Genomic DNA, 27,555 nt, shown 5'->3' with positions numbered 1-27,555 from the left:
AATGATGTGGCTGGGAGCCCTGGGCTGGTCTCTTGTTGATGAGAAGTCCGTCATGAAAACACACACACACAAAGTGTTGATAGTTTTTCCTCACAGCTGATATCCTCTAATCCTGGCAGTATTCTGGTAAACTCCTTCTGCGCCTCTCTGTCTCTGTCTCTCCATCAAGGCTTCCCATAATTTGCAACACTAAATGTTGGGGCAGAAAATATTTGCGGAATCGGAATAATTAATGAGGAATACTTTGCCTCGCGTGACAAGGCACAGTGAAATTATTTGCTTGCATACACAATGCAGCCACCGACAGCGCTGACCAAAGATCCTAAAGCTATAGGATCTTTGGCGCTGACAAAGACTTGTAGGTGTGTCATAGACCCCGCCACCAGCTTGGGGGCATTTCCCGCGTCGTTGAACTACTCGTTCCTGGCACGTTGTCTACAGGGCTGTGTCAGTGTAGGAAGGTCCGCCGGGTTGTGAAGACACTGCGTGCAACACGCTCACTGAGTCCAGGAACGGCTGTGTGTGTGTGTGTGTGTGTTCCATGGACGGTGAGTAGGCAGCTCTCTCTCTCCCTCTCTCCCTCCTCCACCCCCACCCCCCAGTAACTCACAGGAGATGTTTACTAACACTTTCTTCTCCGCCTTTATTCCCTCTCTCCCGCAGCTGTCAGGACGCTGTTCTTGCTGTGGCTGTGTGCGCTGGGGGTGGCGGCGAGCGGTGAGTACCCCAGTCCCCGTCCGCTGGGTGCCGGGCAGAGAGAGGGGTGCCAGGGTCTGGGTGTAGTTGTAGCTGGGAGGGGGTAAGATGCCGATACAGGGGTCCCGGGACGGGGAACGGAGCCGGGTACAGAGGTCTCCGGGCCGGGGGGTCTCTCGCCGTAGGCTGGCAGTGGGACCGGGGGTCGTTGGGGCCACAAATGGCCGGGGCTGGCTGGCGGGGGAAGCGCCTGATCTCACCCCCTCACCCAGACATGACCTCTACCGCTATGGGGGGGGGGGGGGGGGGGGGGGGGGGGGGGGGGGGGCCCGGGCCGGAGGGAATGGACATGCGGCGTTTTGGGTCAGGACTGAAGCAGGGTCCCGACCCAAACAATCATTCCCCTCACCCGCTGAGTTCCTCCAGTACTTTGTGCTTTGTTCAAGATCCCTGCACCTGCAGCTCTCTCACTCTCTCCACAAGCTTCTGCGCGAAAATGCAGCCGTTGGAGCGGAGAGTGTGAACTTTCATGGCCGAGGGAGTGCCGCACTGTGGGGGGTCATTTGAGGGAGCGCCACCGCACTGGGGGGGGGGGTAATTTGAGGGAGCGCCACTGTGGGGGGGGGGGGGGGGTTTTGAGGGAGCGCCACCGTGGGGGGGGGGGGGGGGTTTTTGAGGGAGCGCCACCGTGGGGGGTGGGGGGGTGGGTTTGAGGGAGCGCACTACCGAGGGGGGGGTTGGGGGGGGGGGGGTCATTTGAGGGAGCGCCACTGTGGGGGGGGGGGGGGGGGTTTTGAGGGAGCGCCACTGTGGGGGGGGGGTCATTTGAGGGAGCGCTACACTTTTGGGGGGGGGGGGGTTTTGAGGGAGCGCCGCCGTGGGGGGGGGGGGGGGTTTGAGGGAGCGCCACTGTGGGGGGGGGGATTAATTTGAGGGAGCGCCGCGCTGTCGAAAGAACAGATTTTCGCATGGGACATTATGGAAAGATCCTCAGTTTAACTTTTTAAATCAAGATACCATTGAGTTACCGTTGATGGTGTTAAATAATTCCGAATATAGATAGACAAGGCGGGAACTCTCAACGGGTTGGGCAGCATTTGTGGAGAGAGAAAGAATCAATTGGCAGAACTGAGTCTATCACCAGAGTAGGGGAAGCAAGAACAGTGGGTATGGGTTTAAGTGAGGGGGGAAAGATTTAATAGGAACCTGAGGAACAACCTTTTTCCACAAAGGGTGGTGGGTATATGGAGTGAGCTGACAGAGGATGTAGTTGAGATGGGTAGAATGACAACTTTTAAAAGACATTTGGACAGGTACGTGATGCGATAGGTTTAGAAGGATGTGGGCCAAACGCAGGCAGATGGGACTGGCATAGACGGAATATAGGGGCCGGCTCTAGGCCGATTGGACTGATTTTTCCAAATTGGGCCCCGCGCCCATGGGGGGCCCCGCGTTAATTTTCCGTATTTCATATGGAAATACAAATTTGCTTTGTTAAATAAAGATTTTTTTTTTTAAATTCGCCATACGGATTTTTTTACAATACGAACCGCTGTGAATAATAAACGATGTATCGAACTTCTCCAAATGCAAACGTTTCAATTTACGCGTCTTGTGTGGTGGTGGTAAGGGGGAAGGGGAGGGGGAGGGGGGGGGGGGGGGGGGGGAGGCTAGGATAATAAAATACCATATATTTACATTTATATAGCGATCCTGCTGCGAAATTTTAATCGGAAGTTGGATTTTATTTCAAAGTAGGAATTGGAAGATAGGGACAGAGATACTACACAGAGATTTTGATAGGAAGGAAACATTACAGCAGCTGAGTAAAAGATCGGTCAAATGGTAGGTTCAATGAAGATCGGGCGAGGGGGATTGGTGGTGGGGGAAAAGTTTCTATAACTTGGGACTTGCCTAAATGAGTACTGAGATGGATTATCATTCCACACTAAATTTCTTAGACAATAATACCTTTTATGCAATTATCACAATATTGTTGAATATGGATCAACGGACTCTGTATGGTACATGTTTGTAAATTAGTAAAACAAATGTTCTTCTTTGTACTGTTGTTTCTGGGATGGGGTGACTGATAACAAATAACGTACATTCTATATTTTGTCATAATGTGGCTGAAACAATGGTGTATTTTGTGATATTTATTGAGATAGAAAGATATCTGAGTTTGGGCAAGATATTACCTTGCAACATTCTTTATTTCTGATATCTTCTTCTTCTTTCATGTGGCGTGCACAGCCTAAAGTTGTTGGACAACTTGTTCTATTTGATTTGATCTTCTGTTTGTGCATGTCGAGTTGATTGCATTAGTCGAAACAGGGCGGACCACGTGAAGGTTGATAGATATTGTGAAATGGAACTCAGAAATTATGGGAGGATTACACAAAACTACAATTCAAAGGTAATGAATATACAGAGTATTCTTATTTCCATCACGAACATACAATAGTGTTATAGGACACCAGGTCCTACTACGGCAAACTCACGAGCTATGGGTTAAAAAGTATCAAATTTTTACATCCTGAGTATATTTTACTCGTGGACATTTTGAAACATGTTGAAAAATCTTCACGAGTTACCATGTTTCCCAAGTACCTGCCGTTAGCGCAAAGAAATGGCATGTTGGCCTTTATAATAAGAGGAATCGAATATAGGAGCAAATAAGTCCTTCTGCAGTTGTACAGAGTTCTAGTGAGACCGCACCTGGAGTATTGTGTGCAGTTTTGGTCGCCTAATTTGAGGAAGGACATTCTTGCTATTGAGGGAGTGCAGCATAAGTTTACAAGGTTAATTCCGGGATGGCAGGATATGCTGAGAGAATGGAGCAGCTGGGCTTGTATACTCTGGAGTTTAGAAAGATGAGAGAGGATCTCATTGAAACATATAAGATTGTTAAGGGCTTGGACACGCTAGAGGCAGGAAACATGTTCCCGATGTTGGGGGAGTCCAGAACCAGGGGCCACAGTTTAAGAATAAGAAGCAAGCCATTTAGGACGGAGACGAGGAAACACTTTTTCTCAGGGGGTGGTGAGTCTGTGGAATTCTCTGCCTCAGAGGGCGGTGGAGGCAGGTTCTCTGGATGCTTTCAAGAGAGAGCTAGATAGGGCTCAAAAATAGCAGAGTCAGGGGATATTGGGAGAAGGCAGAAACGGGGTACTGATTGGGGATGATCAGCCATGATCGTATTGAATGTGTGTGATATGAAAGTGAATTAGGTGTCAAATTAAACTTCTTTTTATGTTTTATCTGATGGGATAAATTGTAGACTTGATTTTTAAAATCTCAAAATGTTGTAACATTGATAGAAAAAGGACCTGCATCTTGGAGGCCGAAGGTTGGGTTGTTAGCCATGAAAGATAGACTTTGTTATCCCTCAGTACGGCAACATCAAGAACAATGTTGCTGTACTGAGATATAGCCAAGTCTATCCCTCATCGCTAGCAGCTGTTGGGAAGTGGCTGTAAAGTGGGAACCGGCTGTAAAAGGACAGCGCTGCTGGGGGGTGGGGGTGGGGGAGGGGTTCCTTTCAGAGCGTGTGGGTAGTCTGGCCAGGGGTAAAGTTGCAGGGAGGGCAGGAGGGTTGAGATGGAGGGGATCGGCCGGGGATCATCCAGCTCAAGAGCGGGTCAGTGGGCGGTGGTGCTTACTGCATATGTCAGTGCGAGTGACCTCAATTGATCCCTTGTTCGCGCTGACACAGGAGTAAGCTCCACCGCCTGCTGTGATGTTATCCATCGCCCGTTGACCCACTCCGCTCTATGATCTTTGCTCTTGAGCTGGTCCCCTCACTGTTCAGACGGAGAGCACTGCCAGAGGTGAGCGGGCCGGCAGAAGATGCTGAGATGGCAGTCGGTTCCGCTATCCGGTGATGGAGGCCGCTCGTAGCCACGCGAGCTGCTCCCCTCCCCGGCCACAATGCGGTGGCTCCGCGCTCCCGGATCACCGCGGCAGCGGTGAGTGAGTGTTACTGGCATGAACCCGACCCCCCTCCTTCTCAACGCTCCCGCAACTTTATCCCTGGCTAGACTCCTCACACGCTGTGAAAGGAACTCTCCCCCGAATTGTCATGTTACTCATGACACGTGACTCATTTATAATTATTTATTTATATTTCTACGAAAAAATGTCCCAATTGGGCCCCGAACCTCCTAAGGCCGGCCCTGTATGTTTCTATGTTTCTAGTGTGCGATCATTACGAAAATGTGCAGGACATGTAGAACATGTAGTTAGCCCGTGCCAAGGATGTTGACAGTTACACAGAATGGAAACGTGACATTCAGCCCAATAATTCCATGCCAGGCAAGGTGCCCCATCTACGCCAGTCTCTTTTACCTGCATTTGGCCCATATCTTTCCTATCCATGAATCTGTCCAAATAGAGTCATACAGTTATAGATTTTTACAGTGTGGAAACAGGCCAACTTGCCCATACTGGCCAATATGTCGCATCTACACCAGTCCCATTTGCCTGCATTTGGCCCATATCCCTCTCAACTCGTCCTATCCATGTACCTGTCTAAATGTTTTCTAAACATTGTTATCGTACCTGCCTCAACTACGTCCTCTTGCAGCTCCTTCCATATACCCCCCACCTTCTGTGTGAAAAAGGTACTGTACCCCTCAGTGTCTTATTAAATTGTGCCCATCTCACCTTAAATCTAAGCCCACTAGTTCTTGATTCCACAACCCTTGGAAAAAGGCTTAGTGCATTCACCCTAAATATTGCCCTCATGATTTTATATATTTCTATAAGATCAACTCTTCCTCCTGCGCTCTGGGGAATAAACTCTTAACTTGCCCGTGACAGTCTCTTGAGCCCCAACTTGTAAAATCTTTCCTCTCTTCTGTTCAGCGTGCCAGACCTATTCGCTACCTGGGCTAATTTGAATTTTCACACCGCAATTACGAATAATCTGGATTGTCTGAGCAAACATTATTTGGCACAGAGTCTCGAATTGGGAAGCTGGGCGGTTGTCACGGTGAGCCGGGTTTCGGAGAGAGAGAGATCAAAGCATGTGAAGCACGCACACATTAACAATGGAGGAGATCGCCATTGTTGGCATCCCTGTTTTCTCCTGTTCTTCCAACCTAAACATTGGAATAAACCAAAACAGAAATGCTGGAGGGAATGAATATTTCACTGTAAACCAGTGCTGAGTCGTGTAGGATTACAGACTAGTCAGAACATGCTTCGGATTCCATCTCCCCGCTTGCTCGGTTTAATTTACTCTTCCAGTAGCCTAACTCCTTTAACTTCTCCTCTGTCAGACTCTTGGGATCGATATCTAACTTTGGCGTCTTTAGGTTCAGAGGTGTGAACACTTGCGATTTTGAGTTGCGGGGAGAGGTTGCATTAGGCTGGGACTTGTTTTCTTTGGAGCATAGGAGGCTGAGTTGGGTGATCCTTATTGAGATGTACAAGATCGTGAGGAGCATGGATGAGGTGAACTCTCACAGGGTAGAGGATTCTGAAATTAAAGGGCAAAGGCCTTTAGTGAGAGGGGAAACATTTAAGAGGGACATCTTTAAGGATAAGGGTGAAATTTAAGGATCAGGGGGAAATCTTTTAGGACAGAGATGAGAAAAACATTTTTCACACAGAGAGTGGTGAATCTCTGGAATTCTCTGTCACAGAAGGTAGTTGAGGCCAGTTCATTGGCTATATTTAAGACGGAATTAGATGTGGCCCTTGTGGCTAAAGGTATCAGGGGGTATGGAGAGAAAGCAGGTACAGGATACTGTTGGATGATCAGCCATAATCATATTGAATGGCGGTGCAGGCTCGAAGGGCCGAATGGCCTACTCCTGCACCCATTGTCTATGTTTCTACATTTCTATCAGTAGCAAAATTTTAATCCATGGAAATGGATACAATTATGATGTCCAAAGACATTTGGATCAATATATGTACAGGAAGAGTTTCAAATAATATGGGCCAAATTCAGACCAATGGGAGCAGCCCTATATCCCCATAACTTGGTTAGCATGGGCACGGTGGGCTAAAGGGCCAACATTTTGGTGGTGTCTGTCTCAGGGTTTGCTGGATCTTGGTGGCTGGTGGTGATATTCACTTCTTGTTTATTATTTTACTGGCAGCCTTGATGGCTTTTACAGTAAGTTCTTTCTTAGTAACTGCCATTGAGCCACAGATGTGTAGATCTGTGGCTCAATGAAGGAGATGCCTGTTTATGGGCAGAGATAAGCGGTTTTACTCACAGCCAACTTGCCTTGTCCCACCCTGCTCTTCCGTTTACTCCTGCTAGCTCCCTCTGCCCCTCCCCCTCCCCCTCTGCCTCAGCTCCCCCCCCCCCCCCCCCCCCCCCCCCCCCCCCCCCCCTCCTCACCCCTCCTCTTCCATCATGGCCTCTTCCCCCATCCTTCCTTGACTCCTCACCCCATTCTCCCATTGCAGGCTGCTTCTCACAGTGACCAGACCGCAGCTTGACCCAGCATCGCTCTCAGCCAACCTTGTCCCTGAAGCCTCAGACTCCGAGTAACAAACTCCAAACCTCTTGCAAACCAAAATAACTTGAGTGGTTAATGAGGCCAGACTTTGAGGTGATGGAGACACAAGAGACTGCAGATGCTGGAATCCTGAGCAAAACACATAGTGCTGCAGGAACTCAGCAGGTCAGGCAGCAACTGTGAGGGGAATGGACAGATGATGTTTCGGGTTGAATTCCTGAATGAATGGGGAGTGAAAGCTAGAAAAGAGATGTGTGGGGCAGGTGGAGATGAAATCACCATTCCTGATCACTTGCCTGGCGTTGTCCCAGCCCTGCTCTTTTTCAGCGTGTTCACCTGTGCTCAATCACTCTGACCTGAAACATCATCTGTCCATTTCCCTCCGCAGATGCTGCCTGACGTTACGTTCCTTCATTTAAAAAAAAAATCAAATCCCAGCATCTGCAGTTTCTTGAGTTGCTGCAGCAGTTTGTTTATTTTTGCTCGAGGTGATGAGGCGTGGTCTGGAACTTCTGATTTACAAGGTTTAAATTGGACTTTGGTTAGACCGCATTATGGCGTGCTGTTCTGGTCGTCCCATTACAGCAAAGATGTGGAGGTTTTGGAAAAGGGTGCAGAGGTTTACCAAAATGATGCCTTGATCGAGGGAGTATTAGCCACAGGGAGAGGTTAAACAGACTTGGATTGTTTTTCCTGGAACATTGGAGGATGCAGAGGGACCTGATGGATGTATATAAAATTATGAAAGGTGCAGATAGGGTAGACTGTCAGAACCTTTTTCCCCAGGATGGTAAAATTAAATACTAGAGAGCATGGATTTTGGGTGAGAGGGGCAAAGTTTAACGGAGATGTGCAGGGCAGGTTTTTTTTGCACAGAGGGCGATGAGTGCCTAGAACGCGTTGCCATGGGTGATGGGTGAAGCAAAGACATTAGTGGCATTCTAAAGACTTTTAGAAAAATGTTGCGACACTTGAGGAATCGCAGCGCGCCAATACGTCATCACGCCGCAACTTTTTCGGTGACCTGATACGTCAGTCAATGATGCCGGCAGTCGCTGAAAAAGTTTCCAAATGGGACAGGCCCTTTAGGCAGCAACTCTCCTGCTGAGCCACCGTGCCGCCATAATAGTGAGGAGACATTGCCTGTTGGGCGGTGAGGCCTCTGTATACGTGCCTATTAGCGCTGGGCATTTTGTTGTGGGCTAGGACAGAGATACATGTCAACTCGCCCATTAACATTCAGGGATGTCTCTTGACCACAGTCTCATTCACTGGTGTTGGTACGATTGACACTTTGCTTTCTGAACAAGGTTGTTTGCCCAACTTCCACCTTGGCCTCATTTTGATTTATCATTTTGTCTGCTTTAGTATTTGACTGTTTTAGTAAACGATGATATGCATCATTTATTCACTTCCTGATCTCTGTTTATTCTCCAGAGGATATCAGCAATTTGAATGTATTTGAATGATACTTTATTGTAAATCACACTGTTTTGCATACTCGATGTATGTAAATAGTGGCCACATAATGGGCGGTGACAAAGTTATAAAGGTTCTCCTTTGTTCTCCCCCCCGCCCCCTCATGCAGATCCCCCCTGCCAGGGTGGAAAGATCAAATGCTAAGGTGAAAGAGGCAAAGTTTAAAGGAGATGTGCAGGGGCAAGTATTTTATTTGGGAGGAAACCAAAGAATAAGGGGTGAGCCATTTAGAACGGAGATGAGGAAACACTTTTTTCACACAGAGAGTTGTGAGTCTGTGGAATTCTCTGCCTCAGAGGGCGGTGGAGGCCGGTTCTCTGGATACTTTCAAGATAGAGCTAGATTAGGCTCTTAAAGATAGTGGAGTCAGGTGATATGGGGAGAAGGCAGGAACGGGTTACTGATTGGGGATGATCAGCCATGATCACATTGAATGGCACTACTGGCTAAAAGGGCCGAATGGCCTACTCCTGCACCTATTGTCTATTGTCTATTATAAAGAGGCTGGTGAATGCCTGGAACGCGCTGCAGAGGGTGGTGGAGGAGGAAGATAGAATTGTGGCATTTCAGAGACTTTTGAATAGGCACATTGGTATGCATGGAATGAGGGATGCAGATCATGTGCAGGCAGATAAGATTAGTGTAGCATCATGTTCAGCACAGATATTGTGGGCCGAAGGGTGTGTTCATGAACTGAACTGTTCTATGTTCTCTTGCGCAGGAAAGAACTACAGATGCTGGTTTAAGTCAAAGATAGACACAAAATGCTGGAGTAATTCAGCAGTACAGGCAGCATCTTTGGAGAAAAGGAATGGGTGACGTTTCGGGTCCAAACTCTGAAGAAAGGTCTCGACCCGAAACATCACCCATTCCTTCTCTCCAGAGATGCTGCCTGTCCCGCTGAGTTACTCCAGCATTCTACGTTCTCATCAGACCAACACGCATGAATACAACCAGGTCAAACTCAAGTACATCCGGTAGAGGAATGGGAAAGATACAGAGCAGAGAATATAGTTCCCAGTACTTGGGCTATCGAGGTCTAACACAGATGGAGGCCACTCAGCCACCAGAACCATGCTGGTCAATTCCCCACTTGGCAATACAAATAGTGGAGACTGGGGATACTCAGCCGGTCAGGCAGGATCTGTGCAGAAAGGAACAAGTTAATATTTCAAGTCAGTGATTATCCATCAAATGTTTATTATCCCTGCTCTCCGCGCCCTTAATGTTTGGTCTGCTTGTTAATCCATTGTCATTTTACACCAGCTAACAATTGGGGCCCTTTCCTCTTTTATGATGTTTTGTTTCTAGTTGGGGCCAGGCCAATTTTGGTATTAAACAGGAACTTTTACAATTTCCTTTGCCTTCTGATGAAATAAAGGCATCAGTATGCTTTCTTGGCCATTGTAACAATGTGGCTGGAGCAGGATAAATTGGGGTCTTTGGGATGGAGGGTGAAACCGGAACACCGGGAGGAAACCGGAACACCGGGAGGAAACCGGAACACCCGGAAGAAGTCCGCACGGTCACAGGGAGAACGTGCAAACTCCACACAGACAACACCTGAGGTCAGGATTGAACCGGGGTCTCCGGCACTGTGAGGCAGCAGCTCTACCAGCTGCGCCATTGTGCCGCTCTTATGGCGATAGTATGTTTCTAAAGGATGAGAGAGCAACACATATCAACACATATGCTGCCCTAGGTGAGAGATCCAGATTCGGGACTTCCACCCTATTTCTAGGCAGGGAATATATTTAGTCTGAAGCTGCAGTTCTTCGGAATAACCCCAGCAGCTCTGACACTGCTTCACATTCGAAGAGTAATTTCCCGTCCACTGATAAATCCTGTCTCAGTCTAGTAACAAAAAAAGATACAACGTTGGAGTAACTCAGCGGTAGTTACTCCTGCACTCTGTGTCTTCTTTTGTAAACCATCATCTGCAGTTCCTTCTTTCTGAATCGGTCTGGTAACACTGGCCCTATTAGTTAGTTTATTAGTAACGTCACGTATACTGAGGTACAGTAATGAGCTTTTTTGTTCCGTACTAAACAGAAAGGAGTCAGCAGAAAAAAAACATACACGATTTCCCGCTGAGTAACTCTAACATTTTGTGTCTTTCCTTGCTAAACCAACATCTGCAGTTTTACAGTTCCTTGTTTCTACATTTTGACAGTTCCACAGTGAAATCTCCTCAGGTACTGTGTGCCTATGAAGAAGTTCTCCTCCTCTCTCCAACAGGGAGTTCTGTGAGACCCTCTGCGGGGGAAAAAACTCTTCCGGTTTTCTTTCTCCCCCCACCCCTGTAATCAGTCTGGAGAAGGGTCCCAATCTGAAACATCACCTATCCATGTTCTCCATTGATGCTGCCTGACCCACTCAGTTACTCAAACACTTTGTGTCTTTTTCCCTACCTAAAGGCTGATATACTTATGGTCGGGACAGTAGGGACAGTCTGTGTTGGTATCTCATTGTTCTTACATGGATTCCCGCAACTCCAACCCAGTGATGCCGCCAGGACAACGGAAGTTTAAGTCTGAGCTAAGACGTTATATTTGAAAGAACTTTAAAACTTAAAGGATGCAAGATGGCATCGAAAACATGGCGAATCTTGTGTACTGCCTCAAAGTAATCTACTATTGTAGATTAGAAGTACATTGTTGTACTTGAGTACGATTGTGCTTGTATCTAGAAAGAGTTTTAGTGAAGTGTATGCAATCAAAGGGAATTTCTGTGTACCTGGCTCATGTGACAATGAATTCCATCGAGCCGTTGAGCCATGTTTCCCAGCTTAATTGCCCTGAGGCTTAGAAGGTCCCTAACTGTAACGTTGTCTGTCCATTCCCTCCACAGATGCTGCCTGACCTGCTGAGTTCCTCCCGCATTTTGTTATATCCCAGTTATAAAGAACTTCTATCAAAGGTCCTATGTGAAATACGTTTAATCTTGATCAGGTTATTTGATGACTATGACCGACAACACACTTCCTCCAATGTATTCCACAGTTTTGGTTCTTGCTTCACTGCTAGAGTTCAGAAACAAAACCCAAATCCTCACAAGTTTCATTTGCCAAATGTAATGTTTTCTGATTTTAAATTGAGTTTAGACCTGTTTTGTTTTTTTCCCACAGTAAATCCATGCTGTTATTGGCCCTGTGAGAATAAAGGAGTGTGCGTTAATGTTGGTCTTGAAGGTTACGAGTGTGACTGCTCCCACTCTGGTTATTACGGAGATAACTGCACTTTGCGTAAGTTTTATCAGATCACTTTTCATGGTTATAATATGCGATGCAATTGCATTCAATGTCCCAAGCTCGAAACTCAAGCGTTGCTGTTTAATAATGCATGAAGCATAGACTAGAAAAATCCCTGGAAGGTTTTATTCTGATATTGTACGTTTTGTTTATGGAGTTACAGAAATGTGTATTCAAAAAGATTTTTAATTGACTAAATTACATAAATATGGAACAATGTCCTTCTGCCTCTAATGTCTGTGCCGAACGTGATGCTATGATAAACTAACCTTTGCCTGCATGCGTTCCATGGCCCTTGATTCCCTGCATATCCGTGTGCCCCTCTAAGCGCTTCGTAAATGCCACTAATCTGTCTCCACCTCCTGCCCTGGCCACGCGTTCCAGGCTCTCACTGCCCTCGGTGCAAAAAAAACTTGCCCCGCACATCCCCTTTAAACTTTGCTCCTCTAACCTCAATACTATACCCTCTAGTTTTAGACATTCTCAAGAGAGATCAAGATCAAGTGTGTAGGAAGGAACTGCAGATGCTGGTTTAAACTGAAGATGGATACAAAAAGCTGGAGTAAGTTAGCGGGACAGGCAGTATCTCTAGAGAGAAGGAATGGGTGATGCTTCGGGTCGAGGCCCTTCTTCAGACTAGGGATAAGGGAAATGAGAGATATAGACGATGATGTAGAGAGATAAAGAACAATGAATGAAGGATATGCAAAAAAAGTAATGTTGACAAAGGAAACAGACCATTGTTAGCTGTTTGTTGGGTGAAAACGACTTGGGTGGTGGAGGGATAAAGAGAGGGGGAATGCCAGGGTTACTTGAAGTTAGAAACATAGAAAATAGTTGCAGGAGTAGGCCATTTGGCCCTTCGAGCCTGCACCGCCATTCAATATGATCATGGCTGATCATCCAACTCAGTATCCTGCACCTGCCTTCTCTCCATACCCCCTGATCCCTTTAGCCACAAGGGCCACATCTAACTCCCCATTAAATATAGCCGATGAACTGGCCTCAACTACATTCTGTGGCAGAGAATTCCAGAGATTCACCACTCTCTGTGTAAAAAATATTTTTCTCATCTCAGTCCAAAAAGATTTCCCCTTTATCCTTAAACTGTGACCCCTTGTTCAGGACTTCCCCATTATCGGGAACAATCTTCCTGCATCTAGCCTGTCCAACCCCTTAAGAATTGTGTACATTTCTATAAGGCTCCCCCCCTCAATCCTCATGAGAAATCAATATTCATACCACTGGATGCCCAAGGGAAATGTAAGATGCAGTTCCTCTAATTTACATTCAGCCTCACTCCGACAATGGAGGAGACCTAGGACAGAAAGGTCAGTGTGGGAATGGGATGGAGAACTTAAGTGTTTGGCAACCGGGAGATCAGGTTGGTTCAGACAAAGGTGTTCAGCTAAATGATCGCCCAGTCTGCGTTTGGTCCAGCCGATGTATAAGTCTACATCTTGAACAACGGATACAGTAGATGAGGTTGGAGGAGGTGCAAGTGCAATAGTGTTGAATTGTCATTTGTCCCGGATACAGCAATGAAATTCTTACTTGCAGCGTAGTTGAAGGTGGGCGATACGGACTGACCTGGTCAGCGGCTGGTCAATAGATGTCCCCCGAGCGGCATGGGCAGCTACATACGCTGGGTAGTTAATGCGACCATGGAGATGAATGTCCTTGCCCACGGCAGGTTGTGGCTAAGGGTGCGTACCAGTGAGGGTGAGTGGCCTGAGGGCCAGACGAGATGGGGACAGACCCAGTGTTCCTGTTCCCGAGACGACAAAAGAAGCTTGGCTCTCACCCATCATAGTCCAGGAGATACCACACCTCCACCCTCGGTCCCATCCAGGGACCCCAACAGCCCGTCCAGGTGAGCTCTACACGTACCTCCTCCTACCTCATCTAATGCAAACGGTGCTCCCGATGTGGCCTCTTATACATCAGCGAGACTAAGAAGAGACTTGGTAACCATTTTGCGGTCGGTCCACAAAGGCTTGCTGGATCTCCAGGTCACTAACCATTTTAACTCCCCTTCCCATTCCCATTCCCACCGACACTAACATTTTCTGTCCTGGGCCTCCTCCATTGCCAGAGTGAAGCCACATGCAAAGAGGAGAAAACTGCACCTCATAGTCAGCTTGGGTAGCTTGTAACACAATGGTATGAACATTGAATTCTCCAATTTTAAGTAATAATCCCCAACATCGCCTTTTTCCTGTGTTTAAGAAGGAACTGCAGATGCTGGAAAATCGAATGTACACAAAAAAGCTGGAGCAACTCAGCGGGTGCAGCAGCATCTATGGAGCGAAGGAAATAGGCAACGTTTCGGGCCGAAACACTTCTTCAGACTGGTCCAGTCATCCAATAATGAGTGGATTACATCTTCCACTCTTTTAGCCACTGACATTGAAAGGAATGTGTTTTGGTGCATTAGTTAATACACTGCTCACAAGCACCTTGATACAAATCTTGCAGACTCATGGCTTTCGGGTAAATTGTCCAGTTCCCGTAAATTTAATTTTGTATCATATTAATATTCCCAGAAATCACCGAGTTGAATGTGAGATTCAAATATTCAGAAGATTGGACACGCCGGTCTCCTCCCACATCCCAAAGACGTGTGTGTGGATTTCTAGGTTAATTGGTCCAGTCTGAAGAAGGGTTTCGGCCCGAAACGTTGCCTATTTCCTTCGCTCCATAGATGCTGCTGCACCCGCTGAGTTTCTCCAGCTTTTTTGTGTACCATCACCTTTTTCCTTCCTGTGACCCTACCCCCGCCAAACCCCATTTCTTCATCACCCTGCCCTTTCCCTCCCTTGTCCTGTACCCTTCCACGTACCCCTCCCTTCGGATGTACATTTCACTTCTCTCCTTACCTGATGCCCTTGTGCCTCCTTTTCACCTGTAGCTTTGGTCACTATCTCCATCCGCCTGCTAATCAAATCCTCCCTCAACTGTATCCATCTAGCACTTACCCCCAACTCTCTTTTTCAGGCCCCCTTCCCCCCCCCCCCCCCCCCCATACCAATACAATCAGCCTGAAGCAGGATTCCAACCCAAAACATTGTCCATTCCCTCCACAGATGCTGCCTGACCCGTTGAGTTACTGCAGTACTCTGCGTTGAGTGGATTACATCTTCCACTCTTTTAGCCACTGACATTGAAAGGAATGTGTTTTGGTGCATTAGTTAATACACTGCTCACAAGCACCTTGATACAAATCTTGCAGACTCATGGCTTTCGGGTAAATTGTCCAGTTCCCGTAAATTTAATTTTGTTTCATATTAATATTCCCAGAAATCACCGAGTTGAGTGGCGGGATTGAGTTATCTGTGAGATTCAAATATTCAGAAGATTGGACGCGCCGGTCTCCTCCCACATCCCAAAGACGTGTGTGTGGATTTCTAGGTTAATTGGCCTCGATAAGATTGCTCCTAATGTGCAGGGAGTGGATAAAAAAATAAGTGGGATAACTTAGAACCAGTGTGAATGGCTGATTGATGGCCAGTGTGGGCAAACCTCCTCAAGAGAAGGGTCCAGCCCCAAAACAGCTCTCATCCTTTTTCTCCAGAGATGCTGCTGCCTGACCCGCTGAGTTCTCCAGCACTTTTAGGGTGGCACGGTAGCACAGCTGATAGAGCCACTGCCTCAAGGTGCCAGAGACCTGGGTTTAATCTGTCAGTGGGTCTATCCCCATCTCGTCTGGCCCTCAGGCCACTCACCCTCACTGGTACACACCCTTAGCCACAACCTGCCGTGGGCAAGGACATTCATCTCCATGGTCGCATTAACTGCCCAACGTATGTAACTGCCCATGCTGCTCCGGGGACATTTAATCTGTGGCGGGCGTGCATGTGGCTTTAAAAAAGCTCTCAAGAGAGAGTTAAATATAGCTCTTCGGGCTAACGGATGGGGAGAAAGCAGAAACGGGGTACTGATTATGGATGATCAGCCATGATCATATTGAATGGCGGTGTTGGCTCGAAGGGCCAAATGGCCTACTCCGGCACCTATTGTCTATGTGCCTTTGTCTGGCATAAACCAGCATCCACAGTTCTTTGTTTCTATCCTCAAAGTGATTCCTTGATTATAGGTGGGTTGGATTATAATATGATATGAAAGAGTAATATGAACAGTGACCTTTGTCAGCTGTGCCTATGCTTCTCGCTGTGATCATTGCCGTTTCCTGAACAATGTATTTTTAATTGCAGCTTATCTGTGGACAAGTGTTTACACATTCTTGAAGCCCAGCCCTCCTTTCTTGCATCATCTACTGACACATTACAAATGGCTGTGGGATATCATAGATAGCATTACTTTCCTCAGCGACAACTTGATGCGGATGGTTTTAACAGGTTTGTGACAATTCTTATATTTAATAGCGAAGCTTCCACACATGCCAGATAATGCGGCAGTTCATTAAATGTGTTGCTGATCAGACCGACAAACCAACATGTGTTGGATGGAACTGCAGATGCTGGTTTAAACTGGAGATAGACAACAAAAAAACCAGCGGAACAGGCAGCATCTCTGAAGAGAAAGAACGGGTATTCTAGGGAATGCCGGGGTTACTTGAATTTAGAGAAATCAATATTCATATCACTGGACTGTAAGCTGCCCAAGCAAAATATGAGATGCTGCTCCTCCAATTTGCGTTTAGCCTCACTCTGATAATGGAGAAGACTGAGGTCAGAAAGGTCTGTGTGGGAATCGGAAGGCGAATTAAAGTGTTTAGCAACCGGGAGATCAGGTAGGTTCAGGCAGACTGAGCGAAGGTGTCCTGCAAAACGATCGCCCAGTCTACGTCTGGCCTCGTCAATGTATAAGAGTCCACGTCTTGAACAATGAATACATTGGAGGAGATGCAAGTGAACCTCTGCCTAACCTGAAAGGACTGTCGGGGTCCCTGGACAAAGTTGAGGAATGAGGTATAGGGACAGGTGTTGCGTCTCAAGCAAGGTACCTGGGGAGGGGGTGGTTTGGGTGGGAAGTGATGAGTTAACCTAACTTACAAACTAGCATGGAGATGATGGATTGGGGTTGCTGATCAAGTGAGATTAGTGATTTTGGACCCACACATGTCATTTAACATCTTCATTCACATCTTTTTCATAATGACCAAAATACCTTACAAGTAATCAAGTATATTTGCACTGTGTTGCTGTATGGATTATTATGGTTGCCTGGTACCACTGCTGTTGGATTGTTCTATTATTGATCATTATGTAGTTAATTTTTGTGTATTGCATTTTAGGGCCAATAAAGTTGCAATAAGTAAGAATGTTATTATTCCAATGCTGGTGCATATGACAATTAAACACTCTTGACTAAGGACTTTTAACTCTGGGATAATAGCTGCAAGGTTGGATAAACTAGGTTTACTCTGGAATGCTAAAAGTTGCGGAGAGACCTGATGGAAGTATATAAGGAGGAGTGGAGCCGCTGGTGACAACGGATGGGCCGGTTGGGGAGGGATCGGGTTATTGCCTCCGGCACCTTCAAGGTCGGCTGCAGGAGGCACCCCCAGGCCACAGAGGCGGTCTGGCGAGGAGAGGGACGTAGATTGGTGGGCCGAGCCGGTCAGGGGCGATGGAGGAGGCCCTGCAGCATCCTAGGGCTTACCTGGATTGGGAGCCGCTCCAGTATATTTGAGCGCGCGGACCGGACGTTGGACCTTTTGTAAATGACGCTAAAAAACGGCGACTCCTGCACGTGTGATCCGTGCGAAAAGCATTTCACTGTGCAGTGCACACGGGACAACAAAGAACCACCGAACCGTTGGAAATGATAAAAGGCATGGATAGGGTAGACAGTCAGAACCTTTTCTCCCCCCCTAGGTGGAAATGTCAAAGTCGAGAGGGCATAGGTTTAAGGTGAGAGGGACAAAGTTTAAAAGAGATATGCGGGGGGAGGAGATTGGTGGGTGGCTGGAAAGTGCTGCCAGGTGTGGTGATGGAGGCAGTTGCAATTGTGGCACATAAGAGGCTTTTAGATACGCAGGGATATTGTGAGAATGGAAGGGTGTGGATCACGTGTAGGCAGCGGAGATTAGTTTATCTTGACATTATGTTTGACACAGATCACTCTTGTGCTGTACTATTCTATGTTCTGACTCATGATTCTTTTCACCATTGTAATGGAGGAATTGTTGCTGGCAAATTGTAAGAAAAATACAAATAGTGCAGTTTGGTGCAACTTTTCCTCCCAAAACAGGAATATGCGAATACGTCAGTAGTCTGGCTTAGCCGAGATGCTATGATCCACGGTAGTATTTGCACTTTGCCCAAGCCATATCCCCTGCTAATAACTCCGCCAGCGTTCCTCCATTCTTCTATTCCCTGCTCGGAGAATTATACGTAAATGACACATCAAATTCTAAAAGAGTGAGGACTGTGCAGTCTGGCCTCACTCTGGCAATGGAGGAATCCTAGGGCAGAAAAGTTGGTATGAGAATGGAAAGGGGAGTTAAACAGGCATTTGTGCAAATTGTAAGAAAAATACAAGCCCATTGTAGCGCAGGAGGTGGTCCACAGTGTTATGTGGTTGAGGTCGAGTTGGGGTTGTCCGGGTGGGTTTAAGAATCCAGTGGTTGTAGGAACGTAGGCATTCCTGAACCTGGTGGTGTGGGACTTCAGGCTTCTGTAGCTCCTCCCTGATGGTGGCAGCGAGAAGAGGGAGCGGCCCAGATGATGGGGTCCCTTGATGATAGAGGCCGCCTTCTTGAGGCAGCGCCTCATGTAGATGCTGTCCATGGTGATGGACCGGGCTGAGTCCAGCACTCACCGCAGCCACTTGGCGTTCCTGTGCGTTGGGATAGCCGCATCAATCACACTATTCCCACAGTGGAGAGAGAGGTTATGGTTACCGAGTGTCTCCTTTCAACCAGTGCAAGTCAACGCTTATCCATTGCCACCTTACATACAACTCACTCTCTCTCTCTCTCTGCGCGATCAGCTTCATTATTTCACCCTTTAGTTGCCCTTGCCATTTGCACCCAGGTCTGACCAGCGGGATTTGATTCCCTGCACATAATTTCGAGTGATATGGTTGTACAGCCAGTAGTTTGTTCGTTTTAATGGATGCAGATAAATTCTTCTGGAAATATTTAAAACTGCGTGCAGGTTTTTGAGATCAAGTTGCTAACTTGTGTTTTTGAACTTTATTTAGAGCATCATAGAACCAAACAGCTTGGAAACAGGCCCTTTGGCCCAACTTGCCCATGCTGACCCTATGTCCCATCTACACCAGTCCCACCTGCCTACATTTGGCCCACAACCCTCTAAACCTATCCTATCCATGTATTTGTCCATTGTTTTTAAAACGTTGTGATAGTACCTGCCTCTACTACTCCCTCTGGCAGTTTGACCCATATACCCTCCACCCTCTGCGTGAAAACATTGCCTCTCACTTTACTTTAGATTTTAATTTAAACTTTAGAGACAGTGCAGAAACAGGACACTTGGCTCATCGAGTCCGCACCGACCAGATATCACTCCGTATTCTCTAACTATCCTACACCAGAAGGGCAATTTACAATTTTTATCGAAGCCAATTAACCTACAAACCTGGGTTACACAAAAAAGCTGGAGAAACTCAGCGGGTGCAGCAGCATCTATGGAGCGAAGGAAATAGGCAACGTTTCGGGCCGAAACCCTTCTTCAGACTTTCCTTTGCTCCATAGATGCTGCTGCACCCGCTGAGTTTCTCCAGCTTTTTTGTGTAACCTTCGATTCTCCAGCATCTGCAGTTCCTTCTTAACCTACAAACCTGTATGTCTTTGGAGTCTGGGAGGAAACCAGAGTACCCAGAGAAAACCCATGTGGTCACGGGGAGAACGTACAAACTCCGTACAGACAGCGCCCGTAGTCAGGATGGAACCCGGGTCTCTGGCATTGTAATGCCCCATGTCCCACTTAGGAAACCTGAACGGAAACCTCTGGAGACTTTGCCCCCCACCCAAGGTTTCCGTGCGGTTCCCGGAGGTTTCTGCCAGTCTCCCTACCTGCTTCCACCACCTGCAACCTCCAGGAACCGCACGGAAACCTTGGCAAAGTCTCCAGAGGTTTCCGTTCAGGTTTCCTAAGTGGGACAGGGGCATTAGGCAGCAATTCTACCGCTGCGCCACCGTGCGCTCGCATCCCTATTAAATCCCCCCCCCCTCACTGCAAACCTTTAACCTTTGGGCAAGGGTCTCGGGTGTGGATTGTGGATCCAAGTGGGAATGCAGATATATTTTTCACTGCTGGATTCCAGCCTGGCGAGGAATTGAATGAGTTCATGAACATGTAATCCGAGCTGCATCCTGAGCAGCTGGCCTGGCTGTTTGGCTGTGCTGGAGCTGATGATAAACAGGATACTGGTTGTCTGGAGCCCGCCACTAAGCTCCTGGCCGGCACAAGGCTGCGGTCCCAGATATTCATGAACTAAGTGTGCTGTGGGAAACTCACTGTGCCAAGAAAACCGGATGCAAGTGATTCTCCAGAGGCTATTCCAGAGCAATGTGTTTGTGACTCGAGTCTCGAGGGAATTCAATCAAGTGCATCGATAAATAATGGATCGACTGGGCGTATATTCGCTGGAATTTAGAAAGACGAGAGGGGATCTTATAGACGCATATCCATTTCTTAAGGGATTGGACAAGCAAGTTGCAGGAAAAATGTTTCCGATGCTGGGGGAGTCCAGAACCAGGGGTCACATTTTAAGAATAAGGGGTAGGCCATTTCGGACTGAGATGAGAAAAAACTTTCACCCAGAGAGTTGTGAATCTGTGGAATTCTCTGCCTCAGATGGCAGCGGAGGCCGATTCAGTGGATGTTTTCATGAGAGAGTTAGATATGGCTCTAAGGGCTAAAGGAATAAAGGTAAAGAGGAGAAAGCAGGAACGGGGTACTGATTTTGGATGATCAGCCATGATCATATTAAATGGTGGTGCTAGCTCGAAGGCCCGAATGGCCTAAACCTGCACCTATTTTCTATGTTTCCAAGTGCCCCACATGAAGGCAATGCACTGCTTTAGAATGTCCTAACTTTGAGTGTGCAGTTAATATTGGTATTCACTTACTACAGGTGCACAACCTTTTATCCGAAGTTCCAAATAACGAAAACCTCCGAATAGCGACATTTTTTCAGTCCTTGAAGAAAGGTCCTTGAAAACGTTCACCGAGGGCGGCCCGCAGAGGTGACAGCGGAACCTCCGGTCGGTCCTCGAAGAAAGGGGAACTAAATCCCCATTCATAAAAGAGAAGGTGAGGGTATATTGCGCGGGAGGGTTAATAATTGACAATCTGCTGCTGCCTGCCCGCTGAGTTAAAAAGTTCCCACGGTAGACTCACGATACACAGTGTATCGTGAGTCTTGCATGAGAACTTTTTAACTCAGCGGGCAGGCAGCAGCAAATTGTCGCTCCCTTAAGTTTCACCCCACCTACACCCCTCTGCTTCCCGGCCATGTGTGTGACCCCTTCCCTCCCCTCTCCAGCTCCCCGCCCATTGCACCGGCGCGGGGGTTTTGCACTGCCTTCACGTCGGAGCCAGTGCCAATCACCGGAGACGTCAGGACCAACGGGACACCGGCCCCCAGGCCCACTGCAAGCACGGAGATCCCAGAGACCCACAGCCAGCCCAGCCCCGTTCCAATTCCAGAGGAACACGCTCCCCGTAGGGACCGAAGCTGATGGTGTGCAAGGTGCGTCTTGGTCTTGAGGTTGCGGATGAGGGGGCGCAGCTCGGGCTGTGACGTCTCCGGCCACCCCCCCTGTACAGGAGCTGAGACTGGGAACTGTGGGGTTGTTTGCAGTTGCAGAGGGAGGGGGCAAGGGCGGTACAGTTCCCAGTCTCAGCTCCATTCCAGGGGGGTGACCGGAGACGTCAGGACCAACGGGACACCGACTGCAAGCACGGAGATCCCAGAGACTCACAGCCGGCAGCAACTCTAGCCCAGCCCCGCTCCAACTCCAGAGGAACCCGGGTTGCGGATGAGGGGGCGCAGCTCGGGCTGTGGGCGAACTGCCACTTGTCGCTGTAGCGGCGCATCGGGGAGCGGGTTCCTGTTGGTCCTGACGTCTCCGGCCATCCCCCTGGACAGGAGCTGAGAGACGTCAGGACCACCAGAAGCTGCTCCCCGATGGGCCGCTACAGCGACAAGTGGCAGTTCGCCCACAGCCCGAGCTGCGCCCCCTCATCGGGACACCGACCCCCAGGCCTACTGCAAGCACGGAGATCCCAGAGACTCACAGCCAGCAACAACTCTAGCCCAGCCCAGCCCCGCTCCAACTCCAGAGGCACCCGGGTTGCGGATGAGGGGGCGCAGCTTGGGCTGTGGGCGAACTGCCACTTGTCGCCGTAGCGGCCCATCGGGGAGCGGATTCCTCTGGAGTTGGAGGGACAGGGAGACACAGCGGCTTTTGAGAATGGTGGGCAATCACTTCCAAAGTTCTGCCCACACAGTCAGTACACCTCTCCTACACTTGTCTCCCGCACTAAGATTATCTCGCAGAGAATGATCCCAGCCTAACCCTCCCTATTCTCTCCTATTCTGCAAGAAAAAACTACATTGAAGACTCAAACTCGCGATCGAGTAACTGCCGGGATCGAGGCGCAAATTCGCGACCTTGTGGATATGAGCTGAGCACTCTACCACTGAGCCAGCCGTTAAAATCTACGCTAAAAATCTTCCATTCCGAAAGCCGAAAAATTCTGAATTACGAAAAGTGTCTGGTCCCTAGGCTTTCGGATAAAAGTTTGTGCACTTGTATTGTCACTTGATGCATTGAAGAAGTTTGTTTATGTGTTATCCAGTAATATTATATATGGAACTTTGTTTGTGTGCTAATCTAGTCATACAATATATGATTTTTTTTTGCATGGCATCTAATCAGATTATATATGAAACTTTGTTTGCAGGCTATCTAGTCATACTAGAGTCATAGAGTCATAAACAACGTGAAAAGTTTGGTCTAACTTACCCACGCCGACCAACATGTCCCATCTATGCTAGTCCCACCTGCCTACGTTTGTCCTTCTAATCGTATGGCAATTCAACTATTCATCATACCATACTGTACATATCAATCATACTGTACATGAGTACCATCAAGCATACGCACATACAGCAGGCAATCCAAAGAGAAACCTACGACAGTGAAATATATAGTGTTACAGAGTTATTGTGTACCGTTATTGGGAAAGTGCAAGGGGGGGGGGGGGAAGTGCAAGGGCCGTAATGAGGTAGGTTGGAAGATTGGGATAATATGTTAGCTTTTGAGAGGACTGTTCAGAGATCTGATATCAGTGGGGAGGAAGCTGATTCTGAATCTAGTGGTACAGCCTTTCAAGCTTGTGCATCTTCTGCCCAATGTGAGAGTGGAGACGAGGAAATGACCAGGGTGGAATTGGTCCTTGATTATGCTGGCTGCTTTGAGATGGTCTCCAGACAAATAAAAATAGGTGAAACAATATTTGTCTCGACATGACAGCTGAACCTTTATCCTGCGAACAGAGCCTCACCAGGCCCAGCAGCCGATTGTTGCGAGCATTATGTTCAATGCCTGAACGTGTTGGGAGTTGCAGAGATGTAACGTGTTGGGATTTGCAGAGCTGATTTCCACAGAACACTGTTTGAAAGGAAATCAGCGGCCGCATTCTCCAGATTTAATGCTTGCTGCCTCGCAGGATGGCTAGAATATTAATAACAAATAAATCAACTGCACTTTTACCACAGAGCTAGCCAATACTCAAGTGGTTACAGCAGTTTCCCGCAAGTTTATTCACTGGAAAACATCGGAAAAGTCAAGTGAAAGCAAAGCAAGGATTTATCTCTGTTGGGATGTTTCTAGATAACTAGACCATAATCGTGCAAGTCCCAGAACATTGTGCAACCCTGATTCAAATTCCATTGTAGATCTTTGCTGGATTAGAGTTGCAACTGCATCTTAGCACTCTGTTCCTGTCCCTTCCCTATCTGCCCATTATCCCCCTTCCTCATCTGGTTCCTGTCGTCCCCTCTCCATCCCACCTCTTTATACCGCTTACCCCCCCTCCTCGACAATATCGGTCCTGGTCATCATGCCTGACCTGCTGAGCCCCTTCAACCAAAGAAGATAGGCACAAAATGCTGGAATAACCCAGTGGGTCAGGCAGCATCTCAGGAGAAAAGGAATAGGTGACGTTTCGGGTCGGGACCCATCTTCAGACTAATGAATGATACTATATTGCCGCATGTTCCTCAGTACAATGCCAATCAATCAATCAATCAATCAATCAATCAATCCAAACCCTTCTTCAGTTGAAGAGAGAACTTCTTCATAGTAGGCAAACCAGCTTCTGCAGTTCCTTCCCTTGAAGAAGGGTTTTCACCCGTAACATCACCTATTCCTTTTCACTAGAGATTCTGCCTGACCACTGAGTTACTCCAGCATTTTGTGTATCACTTCGGTGTAAATCAGCATCTGTAGTTCCTTCCTGCACACAAGTTCCTCCAGCACTTTGTTTGTAGCACCGGATTCCAGCATCTGCGATCTCTTGTGCCTCCAGATGCACTCCATTGCTGCAATCGGCTGTGGGTTTCCGAGCTGATCGGGGCCCCTGCTCCCGGTCCTAATCCAGGAAGGATTACTGGGTCCTTGTACCACTAGAAACGCAGGCCTGTTATCAGCATTGTCGGGGGTTAAACCAGAGGCTCTCATCTCTCCTGCTCTCCCTCCTCCCCACTGTATTGCCCCCAGCCGAGTCAGCCCCCTTTACCTCGGCCAATATCCATGGCTGACAAACTGCAACAAACACTGACAGTGTGGATGAACTTGCTGGAGGTTCTAGTTCCAGGCTGTCCTGTCTCTCCTGAGCCATCAAAGCGATCTATACAGGTGGCACGGCAGCACAGCGGTAGAACTGCTGCCTCACAGCCCCAGAGACCCAGGTTCGATCCTGACAATGGGTGCTGTCTGTGTGGAGTTTGTACGTTCTCCCCGCGACCACGTGGGTTTTCTTCAGATGCGCTAGTTACCTCCTACACTCCAAAGACGTACAGGTTTCTAGGTTAATTGGCTTCTGTGAATTGTCCCTAGTGTGTAGGATGGACTAATATATTGGTAATGGCTGATCAATGCTGACATTGTTCCGTTGTCAGCACATATGCCAATTAAACACTCTTGACACATGACAGCCATCCCTGGTGCCAATGGTTTCTGTTCCGAGTTCTCACGAGACGAGTTGTGTTTCATGAAACGGGGTATGTAGAATGGAAACAGATACAGGAATTCACAAAGTGCGCCAGGTTCTATTGCTAAAACCCAAGTTTTAAAAGATGCTGTCGTGGAACTCTGTCAATATCCTGCCTTATCTGTTGGATCATCCCCTTTCAAACCTGACCTTTTAACAAATGTAAAACACTTTGGCCGGCGAGAGTTGTTTTTTAAATGTGCTATATAAATAAATGTGACTTGACTTGACTTGACCTGCGGATGTTGCCTGGAATACTATTTAAATTGCTATGTTATTTTCAAGCATCAAGCATTATTTTCCAGGAATATAAATGATGGCAGGAACATGTTCCAACCTAGCTAGCTTTGTTGTTGGCTTGGGTTCCAGAAAGCATTATCTGTTTCTCTAGTGCTGGAGTAACCCAGCGGTCCAGGCAGCAGCTCTTGAGAAAAATAATATGCAACTTTTTGGGTCGGTTCCCTTCTTCAGACCACCCCATCTTACCCATCCTATTTTCTCCAGAGGTGGTGCCTGGCCTGCAGAGGTAGCCCAGCACTTGGTTTAGTTTAGAGATGCTGCACAGAAACAGGCCATTCGGCCCACCGAGTCTGTGAAAACCAGCGATCCCCGTACAAGCACTATCCAACACACTCTAGGAACAATGTACATTTTTTTTTACTGAAGCCAATTAAGCAACAAACCTGTACGTCTTTGCAATGTGGGAGGAAACCAGAGCTCCCAGAGAAAATCCACGCGGTCACAGGGAAATCGTACAAACTCCGTACAGACAGCACCCGTAGACAGGATTGAACCCGGGTCCCTGGCGCTGTAAGGCAGCAACTCTTTGTGTCGACCTTTGGTATAAATCGGCATCTGCAGTTTTTTGTTTCTATTGAGCGTGGGATCCCAATAGGAGGAGGGGAAGGGGAAGCATAGGCCTCAGGCCATTGTTACCCAATGTGGCATCAACTACACCCTGGATACACTACTGCGGACCCGGGTCTGATCAATGCTTGGCTAGTGCCAAACAAGGCAATGTCTGGGTCACTGTGGTAGGTATCAGTTCCACCTGAGCTGGGGATTGGGGGCAGCCAGCATGGATTGGTGATTTCCGTCCACTGATTCCCTCTCCCCTCTTACCTGTTGCCCTAACTAATATCAGAAAATTCCCAACGCTTTGTCGAACATGATTTTCCTTTCACAAATCTACTGATTGTGGATGATCAGCCATGGATCACAGTGAATGGCGGTGCTGGCTCGAAGGGCCGAATGGCCTACTCTTGCACCTATTGTCTATAGTCCAGGTGGACACTCCCCACCCTATTACAGGTCCACCACCGATTTTCCGACACATATCCTTCAATCCAGACAAAAATGATGACAACGCACTTGAAATTGTTCCCCACCCCCCACGCCTCAGAAGTCCCTCCCCCACCCCCACCCCCACCAAAAATGCGGTGCCTAGGTCGGATGAGGTGGGCGATCTCGACCTCATCGGGACTTCTGTGCTGATCGGCGGTTTGAATTTGCCCTTTGCAGCTGAGGCTCTGGCAGTCCGGTCAGGCTAAAGCTGACGGAACCGTTCCCATAGCCAAACATGCAAACTCCACACAGACAGGTACTCGGTCAGGATCGAACCCGTGTATCTGATACCCTGAGGTAGCAGCTCTACCAGCTGTGCCACCCTGCTGGACATAATCCAATCCATGTCCCTCCATTCCCTGCATATCCACGTGCCTATGGAAAAGCCTCTTAAATGCCACTATCATAACTGCCTCCATCACCACCCCTGGCAACACATTCCAGGCACCCACCGTATTGGTAAACTTGCCACGCACATATCTTTTAAACTTTCCCCCTTTTACCTTAAAGCTGTGCCCTCTAGACTTTGAAATTTCCATCCTGGGGGAAAAGGATCTTGCTGTCTATGCTATCTATACCACTCATACTTTTATTTACTTCTTAGCGGGTCTCTCGGCCTCCAGTGTTCTTGAGAAAGCAATCCAAGTTTGTCCACTCTCCTTGCAACTGATATACTCGAATCCTGCATCATTCTGGAAATAAACCCCTTCTGCACCCTCTCCAAAGCCTCCACACCCTTCTTGTGTGAAGGTGGAGTGTACATCATTCATTTCTCCGCTGTTCCCTATTTCCCCAATGTAATTTCTCCTCTTCCTCCCCCCACTCCCCCTCCTCCTCTTTAACTTTGACAAATCTTTTCATTTTCAGATTTCTGTCGCACTTTTTGCGTTCTGTGTTTCCTATTTTGCTACATCATTCTCATATTTTGCTTTCACTTTCTTTACCAATTTCTTGGGGAACCTTGGATTAATTAGAGGATTTCCCCAACTTTTCATCCATACTGGTTTTTTTTTAATTGCAACACTTTTCCATTGATTTACTAGTATCTTTAACTTCTCGTTAAATATTGCTGGACCAGTTTTCCTGT

The 27,555-nt window shown here is 47.7% G+C and overlaps 1 protein-coding gene across 1 annotated transcript in view; it reads left to right on the top strand.

The window, feature by feature from the left end:
* The first annotated feature begins 267 nt into the window (after positions 1 to 267).
* Positions 268 to 27,555, top strand: part of LOC129711900 (prostaglandin G/H synthase 1-like) — a 67,027-nt gene continuing 39,739 nt past the window's right edge. The window contains exons 1-4 of the mRNA XM_055659904.1: positions 268 to 548; positions 664 to 717; positions 11,785 to 11,901; positions 16,122 to 16,265. Of these exons, the coding sequence (XP_055515879.1) occupies positions 542 to 548; positions 664 to 717; positions 11,785 to 11,901; positions 16,122 to 16,265 (322 nt within the window). The 5' untranslated portion in view covers positions 268 to 541. The remainder of the gene's footprint in view (positions 549 to 663; positions 718 to 11,784; positions 11,902 to 16,121; positions 16,266 to 27,555) is intronic.

This window comes from Leucoraja erinacea, chromosome 31 (assembly GCF_028641065.1).
Source record: "Leucoraja erinacea ecotype New England chromosome 31, Leri_hhj_1, whole genome shotgun sequence".
Lineage (NCBI taxonomy): Eukaryota > Metazoa > Chordata > Chondrichthyes > Rajiformes > Rajidae > Leucoraja > Leucoraja erinaceus.
This window is presented reverse-complemented; position numbering and strand designations above follow the sequence as displayed.